The sequence below is a fragment of the Alligator mississippiensis genome, chromosome 2, assembly GCF_030867095.1.
Source record: "Alligator mississippiensis isolate rAllMis1 chromosome 2, rAllMis1, whole genome shotgun sequence".
Taxonomy (NCBI): domain Eukaryota; kingdom Metazoa; phylum Chordata; order Crocodylia; family Alligatoridae; genus Alligator; species Alligator mississippiensis.
This window is the reverse complement of record NC_081825.1, coordinates 315,619-343,513: the sequence shown is the minus strand read 5'-3', so window position 1 is coordinate 343,513 and position 27,895 is coordinate 315,619. Positions and strand designations below refer to the sequence as shown.

Below are 27,895 nucleotides of genomic sequence, written 5' to 3'. Positions count from 1 at the left end.
TGAGCCAAGACCTGGACATGTCCTTTATTGCGGCTGAAGCAGCACCATCCCCAGGGCACACATCTCCTTCCTCACAGCCACAGGCCATGCCGCGTGGGCAGCAAGCCCCAGGCCCCGTCCTTCCTATGCACATCATGCGGGAGCTCCCGCAGAGCCTGCGGCAGGGCGAGCACCCTGGCACCAAGACCCTCTGCTCCTGCCACAGGGGCAGCAGGGCTGGGGCTAGGTATCCCCACCACCCTGTCCAGACAGGGGAAGCCTGTGGGGCCTACTGTGTCCAGAGCCTGAGGGCTTGCACCTGGCCTGCTCGTCCCCTTGGGGCCTGTGTCACTGCCGTGCTGCCCTCTGCCCTGCCTGCATCCACACTGTGCCTGGCTCGGGGCCACGGCCACGTGCTCAGAGGAGCCGGCCCAGGAGCTGGGTGTGAGGGCCATGGGTCCGCCCGCCGGGCAGCGTCACAAAGCCGAGCTTCCCGTAGAAATGCAGCTGGTGGTGGTGCGCGGCGCTCACCTCGCAGAACACGCCCCGGGACCCTGCGGGGAAGGAAGGCATCACGGTCACTGCGGGTCACACGGTCACTGCGGTCACAGGCCAGGCTGGACCCGGTTAGGCTGGGCAGGGCAGGGTGTGGGACCCTGGTCCTGGGCTCCATGCAGCCCTGCTGGTCAGAGTGCGGACCAGAGCCGAGCCAGGCGCTGCACTGGGGGTGGCGGGGCCAGATAACAAGGTGCCCCTGGCCCCAGCCTGGTCTGGCCTCCCCTGCCCCATGCTCCTTGACCACGGGCACAGGCTGTCTTCTGGAGAGGTGCCCTGTGGCTGTGAGCCCTGCCCAACCCCAGCCCCACACCTGGGCATGGCCCCCCTCTCCAGCCCTGGCCCAGGCCCCTCTGCCCCCGTCCCTGTGCGGGGCATGCTGTGTCCCACACCCCGGGGTCAGGACTCACCATTGGCGCGCAGGGCGCTGAGCAGGGCGATGGCCAGGCTGCGGGCAGCGCCGGGGTCCAGTGCGCGTGGCGCAGTGCCCAGCTGCACCAGTGAGGGGAAGCGCTGCAGCACGGCCGGGGGCACAGCCAGCGGCTCTGCCTGGAAGGACATCAGCGCCTCCCCCACGGCGCCCTGCCGCATGGACAGCGGTCGGCCAGGGCCCAGGGAAGTCCCCCCGTCCCCCAGCCCACCCCTCAGTGTCACAGCAGGCCCAGCCCCTGCTCTAGGCAGGATCAGCCCCTTCCTAAACCTTCCAGACACATCCGGGTCTGGCCTGGTCCTGGCAACACCTGCAACCCGGGTGCAATGACCAGGCCCATTCCCCACAGACACTAAGAGCCCCCGGCCCTTTCTTGGGTGATACTGGGTGACATGGGTCAGGGTCCTGCTGCTATCAGGGGGTTCAGTGCACTCTCACCCCTTTCTCATTAAGAAATTAGGCAACTGTGGTGTCAATGCCTACACATCAGATGGGTCACCAATTGCCTGGAGGGCCGCACCCAGAAAGTGGCGGTGGATGTGTCTTATTCGACCTGGAGGGATGTGGGCAGTGGGGTCCCCCAGGGCTCGGTCCTCAGGCCCGCACTGTTCAGCATCTTCATCAGTGACTTGGACGAGGGAGTGAAAAGGACCCTGTTCAAATTTGCAGATGACACTAAGATGTGGGGAGAAGTGGGGAGAAGAAGAGCACACTAGAAGGGAGGGACAGGCTACAATTAGATCTGGACAGGCTACAAGGGTGGGCAGATGAGAACAGGATGGGGTTCAACACTGACAAGTGCAAGGTGCTGTACCTGGGGGGGAAGAACCAGCAGCAGACCTACAGGCTGCGGAGCTCCCTTCTTGTCAGTGCAGAGGCAGAAAAGGATCTTGGAGTCATTACTGATGCCACAACGAACATGGGCCGACAGTGTGGGGACGTGGTCAGGAAGGCCAACCGCACCTTGTCGTGCATCCACAGATGCATCTCGAGCAGGGCCAAGGAGGTGATCCTCCCCCTTTATGCGACACTGGTCAGGCCGCAGCTGGAGTACTGCGTCCAGTTCTGGGCGCTGCACGTCAGGAGGGATGTGGACAGCATGGAGAGGGTCCAGAGGAGGCCACCCGCATGGTCAGGGGGCAGCAGGGCAGGCCCTACGAGGAGAGGCTAAAGGGCCTGAACCTGTTCAGCCTCCACAAGAGAAGGCTGAGAGGGAATCTGGTGGCCATCTATAAACTGGCCAAGGGGGACCACCAGGCACCGGGGGAGTCCCTGTTCCCCCAAGCACCGTTGGGAGTAATGAGGAATAACGGCCACAAGTTGATGGAGAGTAGATTCAGACTAGACATCAGGAACATTACTTGGCAGTCAGGGCAGCTAGGATCTGAAACCAGCTCCCAAGGGAAGTGGTGCTCACTCCTACCTTGGGGGGCTTCAAAAGGAGGCTTGATAATCACCTAGCCGGGGTCATTTGACCCCAGCATCCTTTCTTTCCTGCCCACGGCAGGGGGTTGGACTTGATGATCTGCTCAGGTCCCTTCTGACCCTACCTACTATGAAACTGTAACTATCAAATATGAGAGACTCCCAGGCCAAGGCCCTGTCCACATTGCAGAGGAAAGGGAAACCCCCCAGTTTCTGACCAGCGGGAAATCCCTTCCTGCCCCAGTGCAGCATCTGTCTGACCCTGAGCGCAGGGGCAAGACCTTCCAGGCAGGACCCTGCAGGGTTGGTGCCAGCAGGAGCATTGGCGCAGCCCAGCCCCATCCCCAGTCTAGCAATAACCTAGGCACAGCGATGCTGGTGTCAAGGTGTTTTTAAGCCTCCCCCAGAGGCGCTGGTGCTGCTGCAGCCCAGGCTGGGGATGGGACCAGACTGTGCCCATGCTCCTGCTAGGACCAGCCCCACAGGGTCCTGCCTGAAGTGTCTTGCCCCTGCGCTCAGGTTCAGCCCCACGCTGCACTGGGGCAGGAAGGGATTTCCCCCCTGCTCAGACTGGTGCACACTGGGGGGTTTCCCCTTCCTCTGCAGTGGGGCACGGCCTGGGCCTGGGCTCTCTGTAGTGTCCATGACCCCCTTGGCAGCAGCAGGACGTTGGCAGCTGCGGCCCCCGCTGTATCCTGGGGGCGGGGGCGATGTCTGGGGCTGTACCAGGGGCGACTGTGTCGTGTGCTATGAGGTTAGACAAGGGGTTTGTCTGGGCTGATTTGGACGGGGCTGATCCTGTCTCAGGCCGGGGTTGGACTCAATGTGACCCATGGAGGTCCCTGCCAGTCCCACGGCTCTGGGACTCTGTAAGATTATAACTTTGTCTTAATCTCTAATCTTCCAGCCATGGGCCCCTGTCCTGCTGTCTGCAGCAGTGGAAGGAAGGTGTTTTCCCTCCTCTGTCAGGAAACCACCTGCCTTCTGGACACTGCTGTCGAGTCCCCTCTTAGGCACCTTCCCCGCCACCCACGTCCCCCAGCCCCAGCCCCCGAACCCAGCAGGGCCTCACCTGCGCAGCGGCGCTGTCCGGGGCGCGGGGGTACTTGAGCCGCATGGCGGGCAGCCAGATGTGCTCGCGCTGCTGCAGGAAGCTCTGGGCACGGAGGGTGCCGGCTGCATACCCGCAGGGCCCTGCCATGTCCTCCAGCACGAACGTGTACTTGGGGCTCAGCCGCAGGAAGCTACCCAGGAGCCTGTCAGCCAGGGCAAGAGCACAGCTGGGCCACAGGCACCCCTTCTCCTGCGGCAGTGACATCAGCCACACGAACTCCCAGGACACGGCACCCCCAGACCCCCATCCCAGCACCACCCACCAGGCATGTCCCAGTACAACAGGCATGCCAGCCTCAACCCAGTCCCTGTGGCTGGTGCAGCAGCACATGAGGGGCACGACGCGGGGACCCATCCCTTACCAGTCCCCCAGGAGGTCCGGATGCGCCGCCAGCGTCTCCGCAGCATCAGGGCCACACTCCACCCCCTCCCGGCACAGCCGGTACAGCTCGTCCTGCAAGAACCAGGCACAGCTCAGCATGGACCCCCCAGGCCCCAGGTACCCCCAACCCAGCCCATGCCCCTCATTCCTGCCCCCCAGCTCTGCCGGTGCCCCTCACTCCGGACCTGCAGCCCCTGCCCCCCCAGTGCTGCACGTCTGGCTGAGCAGGGGCAGCAGCTGTTCCCGTCTGGCTGCCGGCTGCCGGGCCCTGCATGAGACGAGGTTGCTGGGCCTCTGCCCTGCCCCAATGCACACTTGCTCCTGCCTGCACACCAACTGGCAGGTGCCCAGAGGGGACGGCCATGCCTGGGCCACAGGACTGACCTGTCCCTGGACCTAGGCCAGGACTGGGCCAGGCTGCATGTGTGGAGCTCGTCCAGCCCGGCTTGGGGGTGCTGGGGTTCGCTTGCCCAGGCTGCTGCCCATCAGCAAGTCTCTATAGTACTGATTAGCATATATGCAGATTATTTTATGGAATAGCCGGCTGTGCTACCCACCTGGTCCTGTGGCAGCAGGGGCCGGAGGGTGTAGTGCTGGCTGGAGGGCACGAGTGGGGGTGGGTAGTGGAAAAGCTCGCAGCTGTTCCCCACGGGCAGCAGCGCCTGCAATGCAGGCTCCATCACTGCCCAGCCCAGTCCAGCCCAGCCCCTTCCCTGCGGCACCAAGGTGGAGGAGTTGCCCCCCTAGGCCACCAAGCAAGGTGGGGGGTGCTGGGGGCAGAACCCAGGTGTCCTGCACCCCTCGATGCACAGTGCCCCTGCCCGGGTGGATGGGCGCTCACCTGCAGCTCCCCGGAGAGGCCGCCATGGCGCACCCAGGGCTCCGCATCCCCGGCCAGGGCAAGGGCCGCAGCACTGCTCTGGCACCCTGGGGAAGGCACACAGCAGTGAGTCTGCACCTGCCATGACCCAGGGCCTTGCCTGCGGCACGGAGGACACGGGGCCCTGACCTGGCACTGCCTGTCCCCGGGCCCCTGGCTCCTGCCAGGGCATGGCGGCTGCACCCCGGCACTGGCTCATGGGGCAGCATCGACCTCCACGCTGGGCCCCGGCGCTGCCAGCTGAGCCAGCCGAGGGCACCGGAGCCTCTAGCACGCCACGGCCCCGGTGCCAGCCCAGCAGGGTGGGGGGTGCCCCCTACGTACAGCGGAAGCAGCTCCTCCACGTGCCCTGCGGGTCGGGGTCAGCGAGGATGCGGCCGTCTGCAAGAGGAGCAACACGAGACGGTCACGGAGCAGGGAGCAGAGGGCCAGGATGTCGGCACAGATCCTGCCTCTACCCACTCCTGAGCCGCTGCACCTGGGGGGCACTGGAGCATGGGGGCCATGGCATGGGCCTGGCCAGGAGGCAAAAGCATGGAGGGAGGCACGTGCCCTGCCAGGGTGAGGGTGGGGGGCATGTACCCTGCTGGGGTACAAGGGTAGGGGGCCATGTACCAAGCCGGAAACTGAGGGTGCTTGGGGGGGCACATAGCCAGCAAGGGGGACAAGGGCACGGGGGCTGGACGTACCCATCCAGAGGGCAAAGGCGCGGGCGGCCAGCACGACGGTGCGCAGGTCCCAGAGGTAGCGGTGCAGGTCGTAGCGCAGGGCGCGGCTGGCGCAGCTCACGAAGCGCCCGTGCAGGTGACAGATGCGGCTGCAGAGCTGCTGGAAGGCCTCAGCCCGGCACTGCCACTGCTCCTCCTGCCGGGGCAGCACGAGCGGGGCAGTTAGGGGCAGCCCTGGCCCTGCAAGGAGCTCTCTGCCCCCCTGAGCCCGGCTCCCCCCGACACGTCCACGCCAGCCCCACTCACCAGGTCGGCGTCGCTGGCTCTGCCTGGGGCGCGGGCGCCGCGGCGGTTGGCCTGGAGCCAGCGGAAGTGCTGCAGGAGCTGGGCGGCCTGCGCCCCGTGCTCGTAGGGCAGGTAGAAGAGCTCCACCAGCAGCCGCACCTCCTCCAGCCCCAGCCCCTTCGCCGGGCTACTCTCCGCCTGGGCCCAGGGGGGCTCCGAGCCAGCGCCCGTGCCGTGGGCCAGGGGCAGCGCGGGGCTCAGCTTGGTGCTGACACCATCAGCCACGAGCACCGCAGTGCTCTGGATGGCATCGGTTACGTGGGCAACGGGCAGTGCAGGGTCCAGGCTGGCGCTGGCCCCATTGGCCACGGGCACTGGGGGGCTCCGGCAGCTGTTGGCCGTGCTGGCCCTGGGTGACGCAGGGTCTGCATCATCGGTGCTGTCAGCCACGGGCACCGGGGGGCTCCATCGGGCATTGGCCACGGCAGTACCACGGGGTGTTGAGAGGCCTGGGGTGGTCGGCACCTGGGCTGCGGGAGGTGGCACTGGTGCCTCAGGGGCCATGTCCTCATCCCTGCCCATAGGCGCAGCCCCGTCCTGCCCGGTGTTGCTGTCCCCAGGCTCTGCAGCCCCCTCCAGCACCCTGCTCTTGCTGTGCAGCCCCGGTGCCGGCGCCGGCTCCCTGCTGCCCGCTGCTGCGCTCAGGGGCTTTGGGTGGCTCCGGCTCTCGCTGCTGGGACCTGGCTCTGGTTCAGACACCATCTCCTCAGGGCTGCCCGCTGCACGGGGAGAGCGCAGAGCAGCTTGCAGCACAAGGGCACATGAGGGGCAGGGGTTGCCCCATGGGGAGATGTGCCCCCAAACACCCAGGCGTGTGCCCAGGCCCAGCCTATGGCTGCTTCCCCTGCTGCCATTGCCTGTGTGGTCAATCTGCCCCTGGAGGCAGGAGCAGGCCGTGCTGGCGCCCCCCCTCCCCGGGCCCCGGCAGGCAGGGGGACAAGCGGGGGGCAGTGGGGAAGGGAGGCAGGGCTGGGTGCAGACGGGGCTGCGTGATGCTGCACTGTCCCATGCCCATCCCATTGCGGTGCTGGCCACAGCAGCCTGGGCTCCCAAAATGCCCACTGGAGCAGCCCTGGCCCCAACCCCACTGCGCCCCACCGCCCAGCACATGGCCCCAGCCATGCACACATCCCATGGCCCACGTGTGCCCAGCCCTGTCCGGGCTCCTCGTGACCCAGGTCCCCCGGCTGCCGTGGTGTGGACGCGGCCCCTGGTACCTGGATCCGGCACCTGTTGGCGGATCTCGGCCACCCAGTCACGCAGGGCCTGGTCCAGCGCCTCCTGCGGGCTGTAGCTCGGCTCCTCCTGGGTCTCTGCTGCTGCGTCTTCCTCTGGGAGGAGAGGGGGTGTGGGGGGGCGGGGGGGACGGTCACTCCCGGGACACTGCAGCACCTGCTGCTCAGCACCCGCCCAGCGTCAGGGGGCAGAGGGCACCATCCAGGAGACACAATCCCCACAGCAAGTGGGGCTGGCAGGGACCTGCAGGGTCACATCCAGTCCCAGCCCTGTCCAAACCATGCCCCATGCGGCACCAAGCACAGCCCCCGAGTCTGGGACATCCCCACAGCAGAGCACAGACATCCTCCCCGCCCAGCCTCTCCTTGCCCCTCCAGTGCTGGAGACCCCCGGCCCTCGCGGCTCCCTAAGGAAGAAGCATTTCCTGACAATCTCAACCAGCTGTGGGTGGGGCCGTGGTGGGGAGACCTCCCCCAAGCCCACCCTGGGGCCCTGCAGGCGGAGCCGGGTCCCCGGCAGGCACAGCTGGGCAGGCCAGGAGCTGGGATCCCTGGTGCAGAGTAGGCCGCGCCGTGCCGCGCCGCACCAGTACCTGTGTGCATGCCGTGTCCCCGCCGGCTGCAGCGCAGCCATGTGCCAAGCGTGTGCAGGGGCACGTAGTTGGCTTGGAGCTCGCCATTGGGGTTGAGCAGGAGCCCGCGAAGCCTGGACATGAGCCCGGGGGGGCGGCCCGTGAAGGGGCCCAGGAAGACGCGGCGGCAGTCGTAGTCATTGGCATAGAGGTTGTCCCAGATGACGGGGCTGCGGCCCAGCACGCCCTCCACCTCCTCCAGGAGTGCCAGCGACAGCTCCTGTGACACCACCTTGGGGCCTGCCCCGGCCCGGCATGCACACGCACACAGCACATGTGGGGTACATGCATGGGGCACACGCATGCATGGGCACCAACCACAGAGACATCATTCGCACAGGCACATATATGTGTGGGCACACAAGGACACACACAGGGACGTGTATAAACACAGACATGTGCCCAAGGGCGGGTGCAGGCAGACACCGACCAGCATAAGCAGACGTAGATGCACACGCATGGCACACATCCACACCACCAGGGGCACACGCATGTTCAAGAGCACACAGACAAGGGGGTGGGGGTTGAGAGAGAGAGAGACAGGGTGCTGGAAGGGGCCAGGCCCCCGTGGCCACTCTGCCCATAGCCAGTGCCAGCTCAGGGCACCCGGGGGCCACGCGAACCTGCAGGAAGCAGCTGGGGGCATGTCCGCACCCGGGCCCCTCTGGCTCCTGAACACCAGCCTGGAGCCAGCACCCCGTGCTCCTGCCCCGGCCCTGTGGTCACTCACCTGTCCAGATGATGCCGATGCCCGGCAGCAGCTCCTGGCCCAGGGCCAGCAGGTAGCGGGAGCGGCTGGGGCTGGGGGAGCAGAGCGCGCTGCAGTACTCTGCACGAGAGAGCACGGGCGCCCGTCAGGGGACACGGGGCATGCAGCGGGGCTGGTCGAACGGGTGAAACTGCGCGCTGCTGCAGGGTCAGAGCAGCTGAGGGGCGTCTGGTGTTGGGCTGCACTGGAGGAGAGCAGCGCTGGGGCATGCTGGGCTCTGGGGGGTACTGGTGGGACATTGGGGGTACTGGTAGAGCAGTGGGGCCAGGGCTGAGCTCTGGGGCATGCTGGGCACTGGGGGTGCTGGTGGGGCAGTGGTTGGGACACTGGGGCATGCTGGGTGTTGGCAGGGCAGAGGGGCTGGGGACACTGGGGGTGCTGGCAGGGCAGTGGGGCCAGGGCTGGGAACGCTGGGGGTGCTGGCGGGGCAATGGAGCTGGGGTTGGGGACACGGCAGGGTGCTGGGCACTGGGGGGCTGGCGGGGCAGTGGGGCCGGGGTTGGGGGTGGGCCAGGGGTGCCAGGGGGCACAACAGGTCTGAAGGGAGGCGCTGCGGTGCCGGGGGAGCCGGAGGGCAGAGCAGGCCGGGAGGGGGCACTGCCCGGGTACTGGCCTCACCTGTGGGGCAGAAGAGGAAGACGGGCGGCTGCCCCAGCGCCCGGTACGCCTCGTTGGCCACGGATGCCTGGGCCTGGGCCAGCGAGGGGAAGACGGCGCGGTCGGCCTGGCACAGGGCAGGGTCGATGTCGTCAAAGAGCAGCGCGAAGGAGCTGCACCCGGCCGCTGCCACCTGCGAGACGCGGCTGCGGTCAGGCCCCCGCGGCGCTGCCTGGTCTCCCCCCGTGCTCAGCTCCCCCCCGCCAGCAGCATCCGTGGCCACGGGCATCCAGCAGCCAGGCTCCTGGTGCCTGGTGCCCCTGGCGGTACTGGGCTCCCTGCCCAGGGCCAGCGGGGCCTGTGCCAGGCCAGGTATGGCCCCGCAGAGGGTCTGGTGTGGCCACCCGTCTGCCCGGGACAGGAGCCAGCAGCAGCCCCCACCGCCCCCAGCATCTCCTGCCTGCCTGGAGCAGCAAATGTCCGCACAGCCCGGGCACCTGGGGCCGAGGGGAGTTTGTGCACTTTCACACACGCCCTCACACCAGGACCCAGCTGGGCACTCAGAATCGCGCGTGCTCTTGCACCAGGACACGGCTGGGCACACACACTCACGTGCCCCTTGCACCAGGATGCAGAGGGGCCCTCGCACTCACGCGTGCCCTGACACCAGGGCAGGGAAGGAACGGCCCACGGTACCTGCCTGAGTTTGCGCTGCAGCAGGAGCCGGTCGCTGGCGCTGGAGAACACCATGTCCTGCCCCGTGGAGAGGGCGAAGACGAGCTCCACGCCCTGCTCCCGTGCGGCCGCGATGAGCGATGCCAGCTGGGCTGGGGACCGCGGAGGGGCCGTGAGGGCAGAGCACAGGGCCCAGCAGACCGCCTGCCCCCCGGCACAGCTCCCACCCCTGGTCCTGGAACAGACCCCGGCCCCAGCACAGTGCCCGGGCCCAGAGGAGCCGGTACCTGCCTCGTGCTCTGTGTAGGGTTCCCGCCAGAGCAGCCGGTGTTTCAGCTCATCCTTGGGCGCGTACATGTAGCAGTTCAGCCCCCAGCGCTTGAGCCTGTGGCAAGGGCACAGCATCACTGCGAGCACTGGGCCGTCTCCCAGGGCACAGGTACAGCCAGGCCGCCAGGGAGACGGAGGTCCCCAGGCCTGCCAGCCCCCCGCCAGGCCCGTGCAATGCAGCCCCCTGGCCTGGCAGCTCCACCGGACACTGGCGTCTGGGCTTGTGCATGGGCCTCCACCCGGACAAGCAGCCGGGCCGCGGGGCCAAGGCCTGCGCTCCCCGGTGACAATGACTGCACAGAGCCTCTGAGCCCACAGCACCGGTCCAGCCCCACCGGGCTCAGGACCTGTGTGGGGATGACCCAGCGTGCCGGACACGATGACTGGCCATGCCAACCTGACTGGCGCTGCATGCGGTGCTGCACAGCTGGGCCTCGCCACACCATCCCGTCGCTGCCCGGGGCCGGTGCCAGCATCCATCTGCGGAGCCCGGGCAGACCCTCACTGAGATGTGCCCGCAGGCAGCAGCTGGGGACACGCTGGGGCCACAGCCCCACGCGCTGCCAGGCGGGAGCAGGGCAGGGGCAGGCTTGTGCCCATCCTGGCAGGGGCTCGGGTCGGCCAGGGGCCGTTCTCTGCCTGCCCTGACCAAGCGCAACCCAGCCGTGGTCCTGATCCAGAGGCTGCACTCGCCTCTGGCCTGTCTCCCTCCCTCCACTCCTGCTCCCATGTACCCGGCAGTGTCTGCAGCAACCCTGACTCCTTTCCAGAGGCACCGCTTGCCTGGGTGCAACCCCCAGCGCACACATGTGCACACTTATGTGTGTGTGCACACGAGGCAGGCCCAGCCAGCAGCCTGGGCCCTGGAGGAGGTATCTCTGGGCCCCAATGCCCCTCATGCTCGTTGCTCTGCCCACCTCCGCGGGCTGCTGTGGTGAGGACAGATCAGATCCTCGCTGGACAACACCAGCAGGAGCGCGTCCGTGGCATGGGACTCTCGCCGGCCAGCAAAGGCAGGCGGCGGGGCCCTCAGGTTGGGGGCCAGCTCCAGCGGTGGCTTTGCCCTGCCTTGGCCTCCGGGCACTGGCACAGCCCTCCCCACGTTGCCGTCAGGACGCCACGGACCCGCCCCTGTAGATTCAGCGCAAAACCTGGGGCCTGGCATGTGGCAGGTGGGCAGACCTGTCCCAGGGGCCCCCACCCCATCCCCCTGGAGCACCTGCTCTCCATGGCAGACCCCAGCCCGGGCTCAGCATCCGGCCATGGTCCCAGAGGTGAGGGGGGCTGGCCAGTACCCTCTGGCTTGGGCCTCCCAGGGAGGTGTTCATCGCCTGGTCACACCGTGGCTGCCATCCCCATGCCCCTCCCAAAGCTACTGCAGCACCCCCCTGCAGTGACCAGGATCACCCCATCTCTGGTGAGCAGCCCCCCACGTCTGCAGCGTGGCCGTCATCACCCCCCACAGCTGCAGCGCACCACCGCCCCCTGCTGAGCGCTGTGGGGACCAGGACCTGGGGCTGATGGTGCCATGGGACCCCGCTGCACCCACAGCTCTCGGGGGCCTGTGCTTGAGGGCGGCTTCCCCTCTCCAGTGAGGCCTGCCCTGGCCAGGCTCTCACCAGGCAGGACACCTGCCCCCCGCCCTGGGGGCTCCCGGCCCATCGAACCCCTCCGCAGCCCACCCTGATGTTGTGGGCCTCAGCCTCAACTCCATCAGCTCCCTTATGCTCCTGCTCCCATTGCCTCCTGCGCTCTCCACGGTGCCACGTGGTGGTGCCAACAGCCATCAGCCATGTGCCCCACCAGGGGTGGCTCCCGGCACGGCCTGTGTGGCACAGCGTGGCCCCTCCTGCTCCCTGCTGTCCCAGCACCAGAGACCCAGCAGGCTGAGCGACTAGTGACTCCACCGTGGCCATTCCTGTGTCCAGGGCCCAGCCCCGGGTGCTGGCACCAGGACTGCATGCTCCGGCAGAGGCCACGTCTGGCTGGGAACGTGGGCCAGCGACGAGGTTGGAGCCCTGAGTGTGGAGGCAGCATCTCACAGGTTTCCATGTTGGCGTGCTGCAGGGTCCAGGCCCAGTGGGGCTCCCAGCTCCACCACCCATGCTCACCCCGGGAAACCCTAGACCCTTGGCACCACCCGAGCCAGTGAAGGCACCATGGTGGGATGCTTCACTTCCGACATACGACTGAGCTGGATGCACACCTGGCCATCTGGCCCCCAAACTGCTCTGCCCCTCAGCCCACACTGTAAGGGACCCCCTTGGTTCTCCTGGGCCCAGGCCGGTGCCTTGCCCACACCCACGCAGCTGGGGGGAGCTGGGCACGGCTGCCCAGAGAGAGAGGATGTAGCGGGGGAACCAGGGAGGATTTGGAACGGAGCGCTGTGCCCTTTCGCCCAGTGCCACGCTTGTGGTGGCGAACCCCGGAGGGAGGGAGGGTGAATGGACACACGCAGCAACAGGTAGCTCGAGCACCCGTCAGAGCTGCACGGGAGATGGCATCTGCTGCTGCCGCTGCGCAGGCTCCTGCGGCCTCTCGACGGAGCGCACGGACCAGGGCCTCCACGCCGGCGCGCAGGGACTTGCCATTGGAAGAGAAGCTTTCTCTGCTCCATGGACCACGGTCTCCCATAGAAGCCTGCGAAGCGAGACAGAGGACAGGAGTTGGACGCGGGCACATGCAAGCCCCGCACACAGCTCCCCTGCCCGCGGCTGCTGTCCCGGCGCTGCCCCTCCCATGGCCGCAGGCTGTGCCGGAAGCCATCTGGTGAGGCACGTGGCTGGCGGCCGAGGGCACCACCACGTGGCACTGAGGAGCCCCGGGCATGGACACACGTGGCACCAGGACTGCTTTAAACCCAAAGTGGACAAGCCTGTTAATCTGGTTTAAATCCACCTGGAATGGTTCAAAAGCATGCCTGGAAAACCGAATGCTCTTCTGAACGGGTTCACTGCCAACTGGGTCCACGTGATGTGTGGACATCAGGTGTCACAGGACGTGGGTCCAGTCCGTCCTACAGGCATCCCATGTTGCATTGCTCCTCACTCCCACACACACACAGGTGCAACAGGCCACTGGTACACAGCAGAGCTCTGCGCCTGCCTCTCTGCTGCCCTTTAGTGGCACTTTGTGTGAATACGCTGCCTGGCCAAGCGACGCTCTTCCCAGCACCCAGCGGCATCCGCCCCCCGCGCATGCAGCCCCTTGCCCTGCGCCCACCAGGCCCCGGGAACCCCGGCACTGGGTCGGACACCACCCCTGCCCACCTCTTCAGGGGAGAAGGGGAAGCAAAGGGACAAGGCCCCGGGCCCAGCCCCGGTGTCAGCCACTGTCCCGTGTGCACCTGAAACCTGGCCCCTGCCGTGGCGTTAGGCAGGGACGGGTGCAGGGCTGCACCTTCGTTTCCTGCTCCACCCCCAGTGGAAACCCAGCCCGGGCTGAGACTTCACAGCTCACCATCATCTCCCTGCTAAACCCTTCGCCCCCCGGGTGCTAACCACCCTGTCTCCTTTCTAGCAGCCCTGGCGCCCCAGCAGCATAGTCTCTGCCGTTCCTGTGCGCAGCCCCGCCACTCTTTCTCACTCGCTCCAGCAAAGTCCTATTTGGTTTGGCTTTGCTCTCAAGCTGGATCGCGCAGCGCTGGGCCCGGCACGACAGCAAAGCGCTCTTGGTTAATGAGAAAGGCACGCGGCTCTGTGCAATGATGCATCTCGCACCCCCCACCCCACCTGCCAGGGGCTCGCGCCCCGTGCTCCCGGCGGGTGCTCTGGGGCACCGGGGACGGTGTCACGTAGGAGGGCGGGCTCCATGCCCAGGCAGACACGCGGGGGCGGCTGGGGTGTCGGCAGAGCGTGGCGCGGCTCTCCCGGGCTCCCTGCCAGCCTGTTTCGGAGGAGCTGGGTCTCCATGGCGACGGCTCCTTTCCTCCGGGAGCCTCCACCGGCCCCGAGCGCACCCGGGCCGCGGCCGCGGCCGCCCTGGACGCCGGGGCCGCCTCTCTGCTCCGCACGGGCGTGCACGTGGCTCACACTGACCCGGCGCCGCGAGGGCTCGGAGCCGGCCGCCACCGCTGACACCTGGCACGGCCGACGCCCCCCGCCCTGCGTCCTCCGGGGTGCTGTCAGCCCCTGCGCAGCCGTCCAAGGTCCGGCGCGGCTGGGCGCACGAGCCCCGGGCCCTCACCGGCGGTGGCAGGGGCTTGGGCCCAGGCCAGGCGCACAGCGGGGAAGGACGCGTGGGGCTCTCCAAGCCTGGATGGTCCCAGGCACCTTGCAACCATGCACCTGCACCAGCTGCCCTGGAGCCACGGGCCCGAGGAGAAGCCCCGGAGATCGCTCGCCCCCTTCCCGGACCGGGCCCTGCAGAGGCCTGCGTGTCCGCGCCCCCCCCCGCCCCGCCCCGCCCCGCCCACACGCGGCTTCTCCGGCCCCGCGCGGCTCCTGGGGCTGGTGCCCGGCCCGGCCCGGCCCGGCCCGAGACCTGCGCCCCGCAGCGCCCGTGCCACCGGGCCCAGGCCCTGCCGGGGGAGTCCGTGTCCCTCGCTCTCTGCGGCGGGATGGTCCGCGGCGGAGCCGGCGCTCTGCCAGAGTTTCCCCGGCCCGGCCCGGCCCGGCCCGGCCCCACGCGCCTTCCCGCCGCGGGGTCACGCAAGCCAGCGCCGGTTTGTCTGCGCGCCCGGCCCCGCGCCCGGCTCCAGCACACGCAGACACAGACGCCCCCGACACGGCGCCCGGCATCGCTCCGGGGTGCGGGGGCCGCGGCCGCCAGCGTCCTGCTGCTGCCGGGGGGGGGGGGGCTGCAGCGGGCCGGGCTGGGCCGGGGGGAGGGGAACCCCCCGTGCGCACCGGTCTGAGCAGCGGGATCCCCGCGTGCCTGCCTGCCCCAGCGCGGCGCGGCGGCGGCCCCCCCGGCCCGGCCCGGCTCGGCTCGGCCCGGCCTACCTTCCACCACCCCGCACAGCGGGCCCGGCCGCGCCGACATCCCCGCGCCGCGCCCGGCTGCGGGACCGGGACCGGGACCGGGACCGGGACCCGCCCGGGGGGGCGTGTGCGTGTGCAGCCCCCGTGGGAGCCCGGCGCAACAGGGCGGGCGTGGCCGTGCGCGTGTGCACGCCCCTCGCACGCGCGCGAGCCCAGGCCCCGCCCCCGACCGCCCCGCCCCGCCCCGTCCCGCCCAGGCCCCGCCCCGCCCCGAGGCGCGGCCCGGGAGCAGGAAGCGCGGCGCGGCGGCGGCGGCGGCGGCGTTGGGATGGACCCCCCGGCCAAGGAGGGGCAGCTCTACGTGCAGCACAGCCTCAAGTTCGGGGCCAAGGTCAGCGCCCCCCCCACACCCCCCGGGGTCGCGCCCGCGCCCGGCCCCGCCCCCCCACCGGACCGGGACCGGGGCCGGGGCCGGGGCCGGAGCCGGGGCCGGGGCCGGGCGCCCTCCTCCCGCCGCCCCCTTCCCGCCCGCGCTGGGCCGGGGGCTCCGCCACGTGTCCCGGGTGGGCCCCCCCCTGGCTTGGGGAAGCGGGTCCGGGCCGAGCGGAAGAGCCGTTTCCTCTTCCCGGCGCGGGCGGGGGGAGGCCGTGCGGGTCCCGGTGCAGGGTCCGGGTCTGAGCCTGAGCCTTGCGGTGTCGCGTGGCACAGCGCTGGAAGAAGAGCTGGTTCGTGCTGTACCCGGCCAGCCAGCACGGCGTGGCGCGCCTCGAGTTCTTCGACTGCAAGGACCCGGCGGCGCCGAGCGAGAAGCCGGGCACCAAGCGGCTGGACAAGAAGATCGTGCGTCTGGCCGACTGCGTGAGCGTGGCGCCCGCCAGCGAGAGCGGCCCCAAGGATGGCACGGCCACCTTCTGCCTGGAGACCAGCGACCGCAGCTACCTCTTCGCCGCCCAGAAGCAGCAGAGCGCCGAGTGGGTGGGGAAGCTGTGCGAGATCGCCTTCGGGGTGAGCACGGGGGGTGCCGGGCCCACGGCCACGTGGCCGCGCTGGGGCCAGCACTGCCACTGCTGCGCCCCTGCCCTTCCACGACAGCCGACCCGCCTGCCGCTGCCTGTGGCGCAGCATCATCCCACGTGGCTCCCGGCTCACGCTTTCAGTTCTGCTTGCGGTTGGTCCGGAGGCGCCCGCCCCCTCCTGCCAGGCTGGGGCATGGGGAGCGAGGAGGGCATCCCCGTCTGCCGGCAGCCCTCGCTCTGAGCTGGTCCCGGCCAGGCCCGTGGGGAGCCGGGGCCACGGCCCACCCATGCTCTCGGGGTGGGGGTGTGTGGGGGGCATGGGGAGCCCTGGAGCTGGCAGGCCCCTGGCGTCGGGTGCTGAGGTCCGTCTCGCTTGCTCGGCAGGGCAATGCGGGCGGCGAGGGCCGGCTGCCGGGCGGGCGCAGCGCGGAGGGCAGCGCCGCAGCGCCTGCCCTGGAGATGGCCGTGAATTCCATCTACTACTCACGGGACGAAGGTAGGGCTGGGCTGCTTGACAGGGTCCTGCGAGGGCAGAGCCCCCCAACCTGGGGCATCGCCCCCCGCCCTGGGCCGTGCCTGGGCTCAGGCCCCCGTGCCCGCCTCGGGGCATCCTTCGGACGCTGGCTGTGCCCCTCTGCGCAGCGCTGGGGTCGCCAGCCCTGCCAGGCCCCGTGACTGCCCCGGCTCCCCCTTTCACAGTGAACAGCTTCTGGGTGACAGTGCAGAGGACGGAGGCGGCCGAGCGCTGTGGGCTGTACGGGACCTACCAGCTGCGGGCAGAGCGCGACGGCCTGGCGCTCCGCGACCCCCAGACGAAGGAGACGCTCTACGTGTGGCCCTACCGGCTGCTCCGGAGATATGGGCGTGACAAGGTGGGTTGCGGGGCAAGGTTTGGGATACCCCGGAGTGAGAGAGGAGGTTAATAGACTGATGAACCAAGCCCACCGGGCCTGGCTACTCCTCTGCACTTGCCCCCTCAGTGTCCATCTCCTGGCCCGTGCTGCACATGCTTCCCTAACAAGGTGTTGCCAAGGCCTTGTGCCAGGGCCCCCGCCTGTCCACGTGACCCCTGCCATGTCCGCTGGCAGCGCACGGTCTCCTCACACCTGCTGCCCCCTCCATCATTCCCAGCTGTGGTGCAGCCAGACCCTGTGTGCTGCGTGGCCCTTTCCCACCCTATGGACCCTGACTGGGTGGGAGGAAGTGGTCTGGGAGGGAAGCTGTTTATAGCAGCAGCAGTGATGCAGCCTGTCTGCTTCCTCCTGCCTTGGCCGGAACCAGGCAGAGGCGGGTCTGCGCCCCGGCGAGGGGCTGGAGCAGCTGGCGGAGGGTGGGCGGGGGCCGAGCTGCCTTGCAGGCACCTGTGTGCACTCAGGCCTCTCTGTGGGTGGGCGGCTTGGTGCTGCCCCTCTGCAGGTGGCTCTGCTGGGCGCCAGGGGTCAGCCGGCAGCAGAGCGGGACTCTGACCTGAGCTGACCTGCCCGGCAGGTGATGTTCTCCTTTGAAGCTGGGCGGCGCTGCAGCTCCGGCCCCGGGAACTTCACTTTCGAGACCAAGCAGGGGAACGAGATCTTCCGTCTGGTGGAGGCGTCCATCCGGGAGCAGAAGACGCTGGCGGAGGAGCACCGGCAGAGCTGCGACTCGCTGGATGCGGACTGCCCCAGTGTCATGCAGATCCGCAGCACCCTGGCCGACTCGCTCAGCCTCGACCTCCCAGCCGAGGGCGACAGCCCTGCAGGCCCCAAGGCCGGGCTGGCTCCCCGGCTCAGCGCCGCTCCAGAGGAGAGGGACGCCCTGAGCCTGCTGAAGACCCGGAGCCTCCCGGAGCCCCCGATGCCGCAGAGCAAGCCTGCGCCTACCAGCACACCCCCGCGCTCCCCGCTGCCCAAGGTGCCCCGGCCTGTGCTGCCCTCCGAGGACATGTCCAGCCTGTACTCGGAGCCCCTGGACTCGGTGAAGGGCCCGCGGCTCTGGCTGGACCCACTGTACTCAGACCCCATTGACAGCAAACTGGGGGCTGTGGGTAGCGCGCCGGGGCCGGGGCCAGGCTCAGGGCTAGGGCCGGCCCCACGCTGCAAGGAGCACATCTATGACGAACCCGAGGGGCGGGCGCCACGACCTCTGCCCGACACCATCTGCATCTACGATGAGGCACGGCTGCTGGGCGAGGCCTGGCGCACGCAGGGCCTGGACGACCGGGATGGCTACGAGTTCCCCTACAACCCCAACTCCGACTACTCGGTGCCGCCCATCCAGCCCAAGGCAGGTGCCAAGGGCCCCAAGCCCATCCCCGCACCCAAGCCCCAGGCTGCCCTCATCCCCAAGGCCCTCGAGAAGGGCACGGACGCCAGCCGCAGGCGTGTGGCCCCTGCTCCCGACAGAGCCAGCAACCGCCCCGGCCTCAACAGCAGCAACAACAACAACAAGGAGGTGCTGTACAGCCAGGTGCTGAAGCCCCCGCACAGGCTGCGCCCGGAGCTGTGCGTGGATGACGACAGCCTGACGCCCATGTACGAGGACCTGGGGGAGATCTGACCAGCCCTGAAGCTGGGCCGGCTGTGCCCCCGTGGGGGGGCCGGGGTGTGAACTGAGGGGCTGGGTGGGCACTGGCCTGGAGAGCTGTTGCGGGGCAGGGACAGGATGGGGAAGCTGGTGACGGTGCCCACACCGCAGGGACACTCCCTCCCACGTGCTCTGCTGGGAGGGGCCGTGGTTGCTCAGTTCCTGGTGCCCTGGTCGGGGCAGTCTTGAGACCCCTCCAGTGCTTGGACTTGGACGTGGGCGGTTTCTCCCCCACAGTATTTTTATAAAGTTTTATTTTGGTATTAAAGTATAACTTTTCAGGCTGGCGGGTCCATGTAGGGCACGCAGGGGGGGAAGTTGGGAAGCTAAGAGCCCCACGTAGGGCAAGGGCAACAGTGGCTGAGAACGGCATCTCCCGCAGGCCCAGCATGGGCTGGAAGCAGGTGCCCCAGATGGCCACCATGGCACGGGGGTGGCTGGAGTATAGTTCATAGTTCATAATAGGCAGGGTCGGAAGGGACCTGAGCAGATCATCCAGTCCACCCCCCTCCCATGGGCAGGAAAGGATGCTGGGGTTCAACGGCCCCAGCTAGGTGTCTGTCCAGCCTCCTTTTGAAGACCCCCAGGGTAGTTGGTCCCAGATCCTAGCCGCCCTGACAGTGAAGTAGCACCTCCTGATATCCAGCCTGAATCTACTCTCTGTCAACTTATGGCTGTTGTTCCTTGTTACTCCCGGTAGTGCTGGGGGGGAACAGGGATTCTCCCATTGTCTGCTGGCCTCCCTTGAGAGGGTGGGTGCGTCCTGCCCTTGGCTCCACTACAGTTCATGTGACCAGAAGTGGCTTCTGCTGCCTCCTCTCGCCTCCATCCTGCTCCGTCCAGCAGAGCCTGTCTCTCCTGCACGAGGGTCGCAGCCCGACAGTGCCCATGTCCCGGGCTGGGGAGGGTGCATGGGCCCAAGTGCTGCCCAGGACCTTGCAGGGAGGGGGAAGAGACCCGTGGGTGAGTGCTGTCACTGCAGCAGTGGCGCAGGGCAGGGGCCGCATCCTCGGCTGGCTGCTGTGCTCCCCGCAGCAGGGGCCCCCAGCCTTGCACAGCAGGCTCTGCTCTTCCTCTTTGCTGTGACAGCAGCCCCTGCCCCCACAGCAGGCTGCAGCTTCTCCAGGGCCTGTGACCAGCACCTACTTCCCCTGCGTGCAGGGGCGGCTGCAGCTGCTGCTGACGGCCGGTCTGGGGTGCAGGCCGCAGCCGGGCCTCTGTGTGCTGTTGCCTGGCGGAGCCCTGGCACTGCTGGGGCCGGTGCCAAGCCCAGCAGCCCTTCCATGTGCACCCTGCTCCCTGGGCAAAGGCCTCAGCCCTGTTCCTGGGTGCCTCCCGGCAGCTCTGGAGCGGCGCTCTGGCTGCTGCCAATGCTGCCCTGCACTCCAGTGCGCAGCCTTCGCTCCTACTGGGTTTCCTGCCTGTGTCTGGGAGCTGCCCACAGGGCCCCTTTTGGGTGCTATCCCTCCAAGGGGGAGACCTGTGCGTGCACTTGCGCTGGAGCCACAGGAACTGGGCCAGGGGAGCTTGTGGCAGAGCAGCTAGGCCGCGTGGAGGGGCTGCGGCAGCTGTGTGATCACACTGAGGCTCGTGGTCGGTTGTGGCCGCAGCAGCTGGCATGGAGCAGGCCTGGCCCAAAGAGGGGGGGGGGGCGGTATCAGCCTCCTGCAGGGGGGTCCTCTGGCCATTGCTCCCCCTGACCAGGGCAGATGGAGCCCCTGGTGCTGCTGCTCCAGCCCAGGGCTGACCAAGGCAAGGCCCTGCTCGCTGGGGAGTTGGGGTACGTGTCATGCAGGGGGGTGCCGAGCCGGTCCCCACATCACGCCTTCACCACAGGCAGCGTGGAACCAGCACACTGCACAACTTTATTGTGGAACCACACAACCAGGACCATCCAAACAAGGGGAGCACACAAGATACCTAGCTGCTGCAGGACTGGGGCAGCCGCAGGATCCACGGCACCCCGTGGTGCACCCACCCCGCGCTGCAACACGTGCATGGCTCCAGGCAGCTCGCTGCCTACCCGGGACCCTGCTTGCTGCAGCCCCGTCCTGGCAGGGCTGTGAAGCCAGGCAGGCCTGAGCAGAAACGGCTGTCTAGGGACTGCTGGGGGAGAGGGGAAGGGAAGAGCCTAGCTTCAGACTGGCACTTGTGGGGGGCCTCTGTCACGTTGGGCCCCCCTCAGACCATCCAGGGCCTGCCTCAGGAACCCTTCTGCCCCTGGTATTGTGTCCTGGGGGTGCTGGGCAGGTTCCCTGCGCTGCGGGATGCACCAGCCCCCTCGCAGGGCTGCCTGGTGCTGGTGGGGACGGAGGGGCTGTGTGTGGCAGGGGGGTGGGGGGGTCTCGTGGGCAGCAGCTTCCTGCAGACGGACTCAGTAACTAACAACCAAGCAGAACAGCAACAAGGGAACTGGCTGTGGGAAGCGCCCGGGGAAGAGCAGCTCCGGCACTGGCCTGACCACTTCCTGCGCCGGCCCACGTGGCTCCAGCAGGCCTGGGGCCCGGCGCAGCCCGAGCCCCGGTTGCTGGGGCAGGGGCTGCAACCGGCGCTTAGGCCTGGTCGTCCTCATCAGAGAAGAGGGAGAGCTCGCAGGTGTCCTTCCTGGCCATGGATGTGCGCACTTTGGGTGCGGGGGCCGCCATCGGCAGGGGTGCCACCGTGGCCCTGGCCTTGCTGGGGGGCTGCCGGCTCAGGGGCTGTAATGCAGGGAGGCAAAGTGAGCGCAAGGGCAAAGCTGCCTGCAACCCCACCAGCTCATGGCCTCTGCCCCCCACTCCAGCAGCGCTGCCTAGCAGCAAGAGGGTGCTGGCACCTTCTCCCTTCTCAGGCTCTGACGGTCTCTGCTGAGACCCCAGTGCTCCCCCCATCACTCCTCCTTGGCCGCCTCAGTGTCCCCAGTCTCAGAAAGGAGGATGCTGACTGCCTCTGGGGTCGGCTGCACACCGGGGACATGTCAGGAGCAGGCTGCGCCGGGCAGCCAGCGGGCGAGAGCTGTGCCGTACCTGTCTGGGTGGGTGTCGCTCCCTGGGGCGGTGCTGAGCCAGCTGCCGGTGCAGGGGCCGGGACAGCTCACCCTGCAGCTGCTTGTAGAGGTTGCTCCTCATGCGTAGTGGATTGTACATGGGCTCCAGCTCCAGGCTGCTCAGGGCACTCTGTGCAGGGTGGATCAGACCGGGCCTGGTTGGCACAGGGCTGTGCCTGTGGCTCGAGCTCCCTGCCCAGGAGGGCACTGGGCAGGTGCAGGGATGCCAGGTGCACTGGCCCCAGAGGCCACATTCCTGTGCTCCTGCCCCATCCTACTACCCTGCAACCCATGGCTGGTCCCTCGCCCACCTGGGACCAGTGGTGTTGCTGGCTGCTTGCAGTGCTACAGCAGAGGTGGTCGCCTGGAGCACCGTCCCAGCCTCTCCCCTGGCAGCCGTGATGCCTTTCTCCCTTGTCAGGTGCTGACCCATCTCTGCTGACATCCACGTCTGGACGCTCCTGCTCTCCCATCTTCCCTCCCTTGTCTCCTCTGCCATCACTGGCAGCACCTTCCTGCCCTCCCTGCCACGGGCTCATCCTTCCTCCAACCGAAGCTTCCAACTTGCAGGTACGAGCACCTGAATGGTGTCCCCCTGCCGCACCTGGCAGGCCTGTGCCCACCCTGCTGTGCCCGGCTCTCCTTGCCTGAAGTGGGCGCACCTGGGGCAGGGAGACCTGCAGCCCTGCGATGCCCCTGGAGTGGCCACAGCCCTGTGAGAAGACAGCTCAGGCCAGGTCTCTGCTGCCAGGGAGGATGAGGCACCTGCACCTCTGGCTTAGCAATGAGCCCCATAGGGGACCTCAGCATTTGGACCTCAGGACATGCTACTCCAGGCCATCTGCCCATGCTCTGCTCCTCCTCTCGTGTCTGGATGATGCCTGGTGGGGATGGAACTAGCTGCTGTCTTGGGCTGGGATGGGGACCCTGCAGGGCCAGGTCCTGCTCTGCCCCTCCCCAGTGCTCTTGGCCAGGCTTCCTCCACCCCCAGGGTTGTTGTGCGGCTCAGGCGGATGCTTGGAGAAACCCTAGGACGTTCTCTGGCCACCCCGGGCTGCCATGAAGCACACTATTCCTGCTTTGCTCAGCTGCCAGGCTCTGCGGGCAGGACCAGGGCTTTCCTGCCTGTCTGGAGCAGGGCAGGGAAAAACAAAGCTCAGACTTCTGGGCACCTGATGAGGAAAGGCAGCAGCCTGGACCCCCTGCACAAAGGCGAGACTGCTCCTGGCTCTCCAGCCCCATGTGCAGACCCCAACTTGCCTCAATGGTGCTCAGCGCGGCCTCGGGTAGCTCAGCACTGAGGGCTGGGAATGCACAGGGCAGCAGGAGCTCTCTGACCGCAATGGCTCTGAGCAGCAGCGTGGAGGAGTCGGAGGGGATGATGGCATAGTAGGAGGTTGCCACGATGCTCCAGCTGGGGCTTGCACTCTGCGGCTCACGTTTGGCCAGGAGCATCCAGTCCCGTTTCTGGAAACAGGAGCCAGAAGTGGCACCATCTGCAAAGCTGCAACAGGCCAGCCCCTCCCACCAGTGCAGGGTCCTGCGAGGCCACTGGGCTCTGGGGCAGGAATCTCAGCAGGCCACCCCACTGCCGTACCCCTGCCCATGGCCCACAGAGTAGGGGCTCCTGATGCAGGATCCGCAGGGTGAGCAGGGCGGGCTGCTGGGCAGCACGTGGCAGAGGGACAGGTCCTGGGGCAGGGGCCAGGGACCACTCGTCAGCCAGGTGGAGAAGGGCCGAGCGGGGCGTGGGGTTGAGGCTCTGCCCAATCTGATACATGGACAACCCCCGAGGGGCAGATGAGAAGCTCTGTCCCAAGGGCACGTGGCCATTTCAGAGACAGACCAGCACCTGCATGGCACTCCTTGAAGTGGTGGCAGGTGCCACAAGACATTCCCTTGGGTTTGACCTGTTACCAAGTCAGCTATCGCTCCCTTCGGGAGCACCCATGGCTTTGGACCCACAGCTACGAGCACCAGGATGGTGTGCTCCCCCTGCACCCAGCAGGCCTGTCCCCATCCTGGCTGTGCTTGGCCCTCTGGGGCAGGGAGTCCTGCAGACCTGCAATGTCCGTGGGGCAGCCGCAGCCCAGTGAGAAGGGTTCTTCTGTGCTTTATTTGCTGCAACATTTGCAGCTTTCAAGGCCTGTCTGATGCCAAACAACCCTGCTCTGGGTGCAGGCAGCCTGGGTTTTACCCAGGAAAGGCTCCCAGAGCCATTGAGGCTGGTCCTGTGCCCAGCACAGGCCCCCTCCCATGGGCCAATGGCACAACACTAGACCCTGGCTGCAGAGCTTGACCCCAGGGAGCAGCACAAGTGAGACCCTTCCCCTGTTCAGCCTAACGCTCCTCTGGGCAATGTGACTGTTTGCATCGTGCCTGCGTGGATCTAGGGCTGTGGACGCGAACACACCAACAAGCTACCACATGCACAGGTACGATGCACAGGGCATCAGCTACTCTGTGCTACCTGCCCAGGTGCCTGCTCTTAGCCTATGGCACATGTGAGCTGGCTTGCTTTTCCAGGATAGCGGGGTGAAGTAATGCAGACACTTAGTGCCTTGTTCATGTGCCCAGGCCCTCAGGCAGCTCCTCTCCCTCCCTCACGGATGGCAGGGAACAGAGAGAGCTGCCTTAGCCAGCCCAGCCCAGCCTGCCCCTGGCCAAGGCCCTTCCTGCTGTGCTGCTCCTGGAGGGACAAGCTAGGAACCCACAGAGCCCACGTCCCAGAGGAAGTCAGTGGCAGCTCGACCAGGTCCAGCTGGCTCAGAGGTGTAGTCCTCTCCTGAGAGCCCAGAATCGTGAGGGCTTGGTTGGGATCGCACCTTGTTAGGCCGCTGTCTGCTTGACTGAGGGGCCCTTTCCCCGCTCCCCTGTGCTGCAGGAGCTCTGCGTGCAGCTGGAGCCTGGGACCACACTGAAGCTGCTGGCCCATGGGACAGCTTTCAAGATGCAGGCCAGGCCATTTCTCCCCAGATCTCACCTGAGCCCGGCCAGCCAAGGGCTCACTGGCACTCACCAGCAGACTGTGACACAGTGCGTGGAAGTGGTGCTGGTTCATCTCCAGCTCGTCCCAGTCCAGCTGCCAGCAGCTCGTCGGCTTGATGATGAAGGGCAGCCCATACAGCACGGACTCACAGACCCCCTCACGCTTCAGAGCCCTGTCAGGAAACAAAGACCGTGCCCAAATGCCAAAGTTCAAGACCAGGGCACAAGAAAGCCACGGCCTCAGGCACTCACCCGGGGCCAGCAGGGAGTGAGACCCAAACTGCCCATGCCTGACCCCAACCCCCGCAGGAGGATGACTTGGGGGTTGTGATTGACCACAAGATGAACAAGAGCCACCAGTGTGATACTGCAGCTGGGAAAGCAAACAAAACTCTGGCTTGCATCTACCGATGCATCTTGAACAAGACCCAGGATGTCATCCTCCTGCTGTGCTTGGCCTTGGTGAGGCCACAGCTGGAGTACTGCATCCAATTCTGGGCTCCACAATTCAAGAAGGATGTGGAGAAGCTTGAGAGAGTTCACAGGAGAGCCACGCACATGATCAGAGGGCAAGAGAATAGGCCTTATGAAGAGAGACTCTTCAGCCTGGAAAAGCGCAGGCTCGGGGGGACCGGGTGGCTTCCTATTAGTACATCAGAGGTGTGCATCAGGACCTGGGGGAACGCCTGTTTTCCAGAGCGCACCAAGGGATGACAAGGTCCAGCGGTCATAAACTCCTCCAAGACCGTTTTAGGCTGGACATAAGGAAAAACTTCTTTACTGTCTGAGCCCCCAAGGCCTGGAATAGGCTGCTGCCAGAAGTGGCGCAGGCACCTACTGTGGACTCATTCAAGAAATGTTTGGATCCTTATCTTGCTGGGATCCTCTGACCCCAGCTGACTGCCTGCCCCTGGGACAGGGGGCTAGACTTGATGATCTTCGAGATCCCTTCCAGCCCTAATGTGTATGAAATATCTATGAAAATCTATGAAATCTATGAATCCAACCCCCAACCCTAAGTAAGTGAATCCAAGCTGCTGCGTAAAGGGGTGCAGGGCTTGTCCCCCCCACCACCCTCCCCATTGCTGTTTTTTTCCCCCTGTGGTGGGCTGCCTGGGAATCCCCCTTTGCCTGAGACGTTAGGATTTGCCCCTTGTCAGGCCTCAGATGTGTTGCATGCAAGTCAGATCAGCCCCGGGGTCCTGGCGCACTCCCCACACAGGCAGCCACATGCTTCGCTGAGTGGTTCCCCTTGGATCACAAACCCCCGCTTCCCACCCTGAGCTCTGGTGCAGTGCTGTGGACTGCAAAACAGCTGATGCCTCCTCCTCAGTGGTTTGGCGTCTGCAGTGACCCTCGATAATCTGCACGCTCAGAGCCGGGGGGTTGAAATGGTCCCATAGTCAGTATCTACAAGAGCTGTGACCATGCACTGCTCTTACAGACCTGCTAAGCACCTTTTCACTCATCTTTGCTACCTGCACAGAGGTAAGCGGCATTCAGAAGAAAACAGCGGACACTGCATCACAGGGGCCAACCAAGCTGCTCATTAACGAAATAAAATCCCAGCTGTGACAAAGCCACAGAAGAGGATGCAGAGAGAGACTGGGAGGCTGTCTCTATGACAGCAATTATTAGCTCTTATTTTCAGAACCAGAGCGAACACCTGACAGGAAGGAGAAGTGCACTTCTGACTCAAGTCTGAGAAAATGAACCCTGTTTGTCTCCTTCAGCTGTGACAGTCAGCCACCGTGGCAGGCCAACAACAGTGCACAGACCTAACCCCATGGGATCTACACCAGGCTCCTGGGTGGGACCAGGCAACCCCAATGCTCCCTGCGCTGCGCCGACAACCAAAAGCTAACTGCCTTTTCTTGCCTGGGTGAGCTAACGGCTCCCCTTGCACGGGCCTGTTAGCCCTGCTCTGCTCCGTGGACAATGGTAGCACATCAGCATCACAGGAGAGGTTGCCTGAGAGCTCTGGCCCCTCGCTGCTGCCAAACCCTGGTGCACACGACAGTCAGGCCAGAGGCACAAGCCATCAAGGCAGGTGGGAAGGCAGGGAGGGAGGGCCACACGGTCTCTCCTCATGGGAAAGCCTACTAGGAAAATGGAGGAGTCTTGGCCTAATGATTGGCCTAACGCTCAAGCAGCGGTAGGCAAGAGATGGTGGCACCTGCCCAGTGTGGCTCTGGGAGGCAGGGTCCTGGGGGAGTGCATGCAGGGGCTTGCACAGCTTTGTCTCTCTGGACTCTAACTGCTGCTGTGCTGCAGCTCCGTGTGGGGTTCACTGCACTGATCTGGCCTGTGTCATCGCAGCTGCATGCAGTGGTGCAGTGAATGTGTCGGTGCTCACCCGGGCCCCTTTGAGCACTGCAGATACCTCCTGATGCTGCCAAGGTCAGTGCAGCACCTCCCATCCCAGGGAGATGCTCTCCCCACACCCTCCAGACATGGATGCTGACTGCCCTAGGCTTTGCAGCTCCATGACCTCCCCCAGGCTCCGAGCAGGCATGTGATGGAGCCTGCAGCCTATGGGGGTGGGCGCAGGGGCTTCCCACGGTGGGTGGGAGCCCATGCCTTGCTGCTCCTGCCCCTGCTGGCACTAGGTCCCTGGCAGGCTGCTGTGGCACTCCCACCTCCTGACTGAAGCAGGGCAGGAGGAAGAGGTCAGCAGCTTGCCAGGTCTCCCAGTCCCTCACACTGACACCTACTTGATGGCCCTGAGCCTGTATGGCGAGGCGGATGGACCGGCTGCCAGCTGCAGGGGTGTGCTCGGGTCGTCTGTCCTCACGGTGACGTTGGCTGCCTGGGGGAGCAGGGCTGGGCTGAGGATCCGTTCATGAATGTCGCACTTTACACATGCTACGAAGGGGAGAGAGAGGAAAATGGGGCACAAGAAAGAAAAGAAAGGCTCTGATTAGCCACAGGCTGGGGCCGAGGCAGCCCTGACTCAGGGCCCCAGCCGCCTTCTCTTCCCCAGGCCTGTCTCAATCTGAAGAGCAGCATCTGCTCGGTGCCCATGAAATCCCCTCACAAGGGGCTCATCTGCTCCATGGCCAAAGCAATGCTGCTTACCTAATGGCTGTGGGCAATTCCCAGAGCCTCATGCTCCGCGCAGAGGTGAGGAGACCCTTGGCTCAGAGACACTTCAGCTGCTGCGTTTGCTGCCGTAAGGCATCCAGTGAGAGATGACAAGTGACCAGGGCGGCAAAACCCCTCCTGGGCAGCCAGCCATGTGCTGGGACCTGCCTGCAAGCACCGCCTCTGAGGGCAGCAGCCTGGTCAGTGCAAGGGCTGAACAAGTGTCCGAGCACGCAGGCAACGTGTGGGAGAGAAGCCCCTTTTCTGCCAGCTTCACCTCTGG

The 27,895-nt window shown here is 66.4% G+C and overlaps 3 protein-coding genes across 9 annotated transcripts in view; 1 reads left to right on the top strand and 2 right to left on the bottom strand.

Annotated features, from left to right (window-relative positions):
• Window positions 1-10: 10 nt before the first annotated feature.
• On the bottom strand, window positions 11-15,124 carry LOC106740206 (protein O-GlcNAcase). 7 transcript variants are annotated; one of them, XM_059721191.1, is made up of 17 exons: window positions 14,959-15,124; window positions 12,604-12,655; window positions 9,973-10,070; window positions 9,707-9,837; window positions 9,032-9,203; window positions 8,375-8,473; window positions 7,606-7,884; window positions 6,995-7,108; window positions 5,739-6,496; window positions 5,454-5,628; window positions 5,089-5,145; window positions 4,726-4,811; window positions 4,442-4,546; window positions 3,865-3,956; window positions 3,462-3,645; window positions 945-1,116; window positions 11-533 (listed from the first exon to the last, which is right to left on the bottom strand). In XM_059721191.1, exons 1-17 carry the CDS (start codon window positions 14,996-14,998, stop codon window positions 397-399), a joined length of 2,751 nt encoding a protein of 916 aa, XP_059577174.1. In that variant the 5' UTR covers window positions 14,999-15,124; the 3' UTR covers window positions 11-396. The 7 variants fall into 7 exon arrangements, with proteins under 7 accessions (XP_059577174.1, XP_059577171.1, XP_059577172.1 ...); XM_059721188.1 differs by having other exon boundaries at window positions 10,933-12,655; window positions 14,959-15,006; XM_059721189.1 differs by lacking the exon at window positions 14,959-15,124 and having other exon boundaries at window positions 9,711-9,832; window positions 10,933-12,655.
• A 75-nt stretch (window positions 15,125-15,199) lies between these two features.
• Window positions 15,200-18,798, top strand: DOK1 (docking protein 1). The gene is made up of 5 exons (XM_059721254.1): window positions 15,200-15,328; window positions 15,646-15,942; window positions 16,338-16,449; window positions 16,653-16,825; window positions 17,442-18,798. Exons 1-5 carry the CDS (start codon window positions 15,266-15,268, stop codon window positions 18,486-18,488), a joined length of 1,692 nt encoding a protein of 563 aa, XP_059577237.1. The 5' UTR covers window positions 15,200-15,265; the 3' UTR covers window positions 18,489-18,798.
• A 1,568-nt stretch (window positions 18,799-20,366) lies between these two features.
• Window positions 20,367-27,895, bottom strand: part of M1AP (meiosis 1 associated protein) — a 58,519-nt gene continuing 50,990 nt past the window's right edge. The window contains exons 6-10 of the mRNA XM_059723440.1: window positions 27,243-27,393; window positions 24,560-24,701; window positions 22,747-23,007; window positions 21,521-21,670; window positions 20,367-21,214 (exon numbers count right to left, since the gene is read on the bottom strand). Of these exons, the coding sequence (XP_059579423.1) occupies window positions 21,068-21,214; window positions 21,521-21,670; window positions 22,747-23,007; window positions 24,560-24,701; window positions 27,243-27,393 (851 nt within the window). The 3' untranslated portion in view covers window positions 20,367-21,067. The remainder of the gene's footprint in view (window positions 21,215-21,520; window positions 21,671-22,746; window positions 23,008-24,559; window positions 24,702-27,242; window positions 27,394-27,895) is intronic.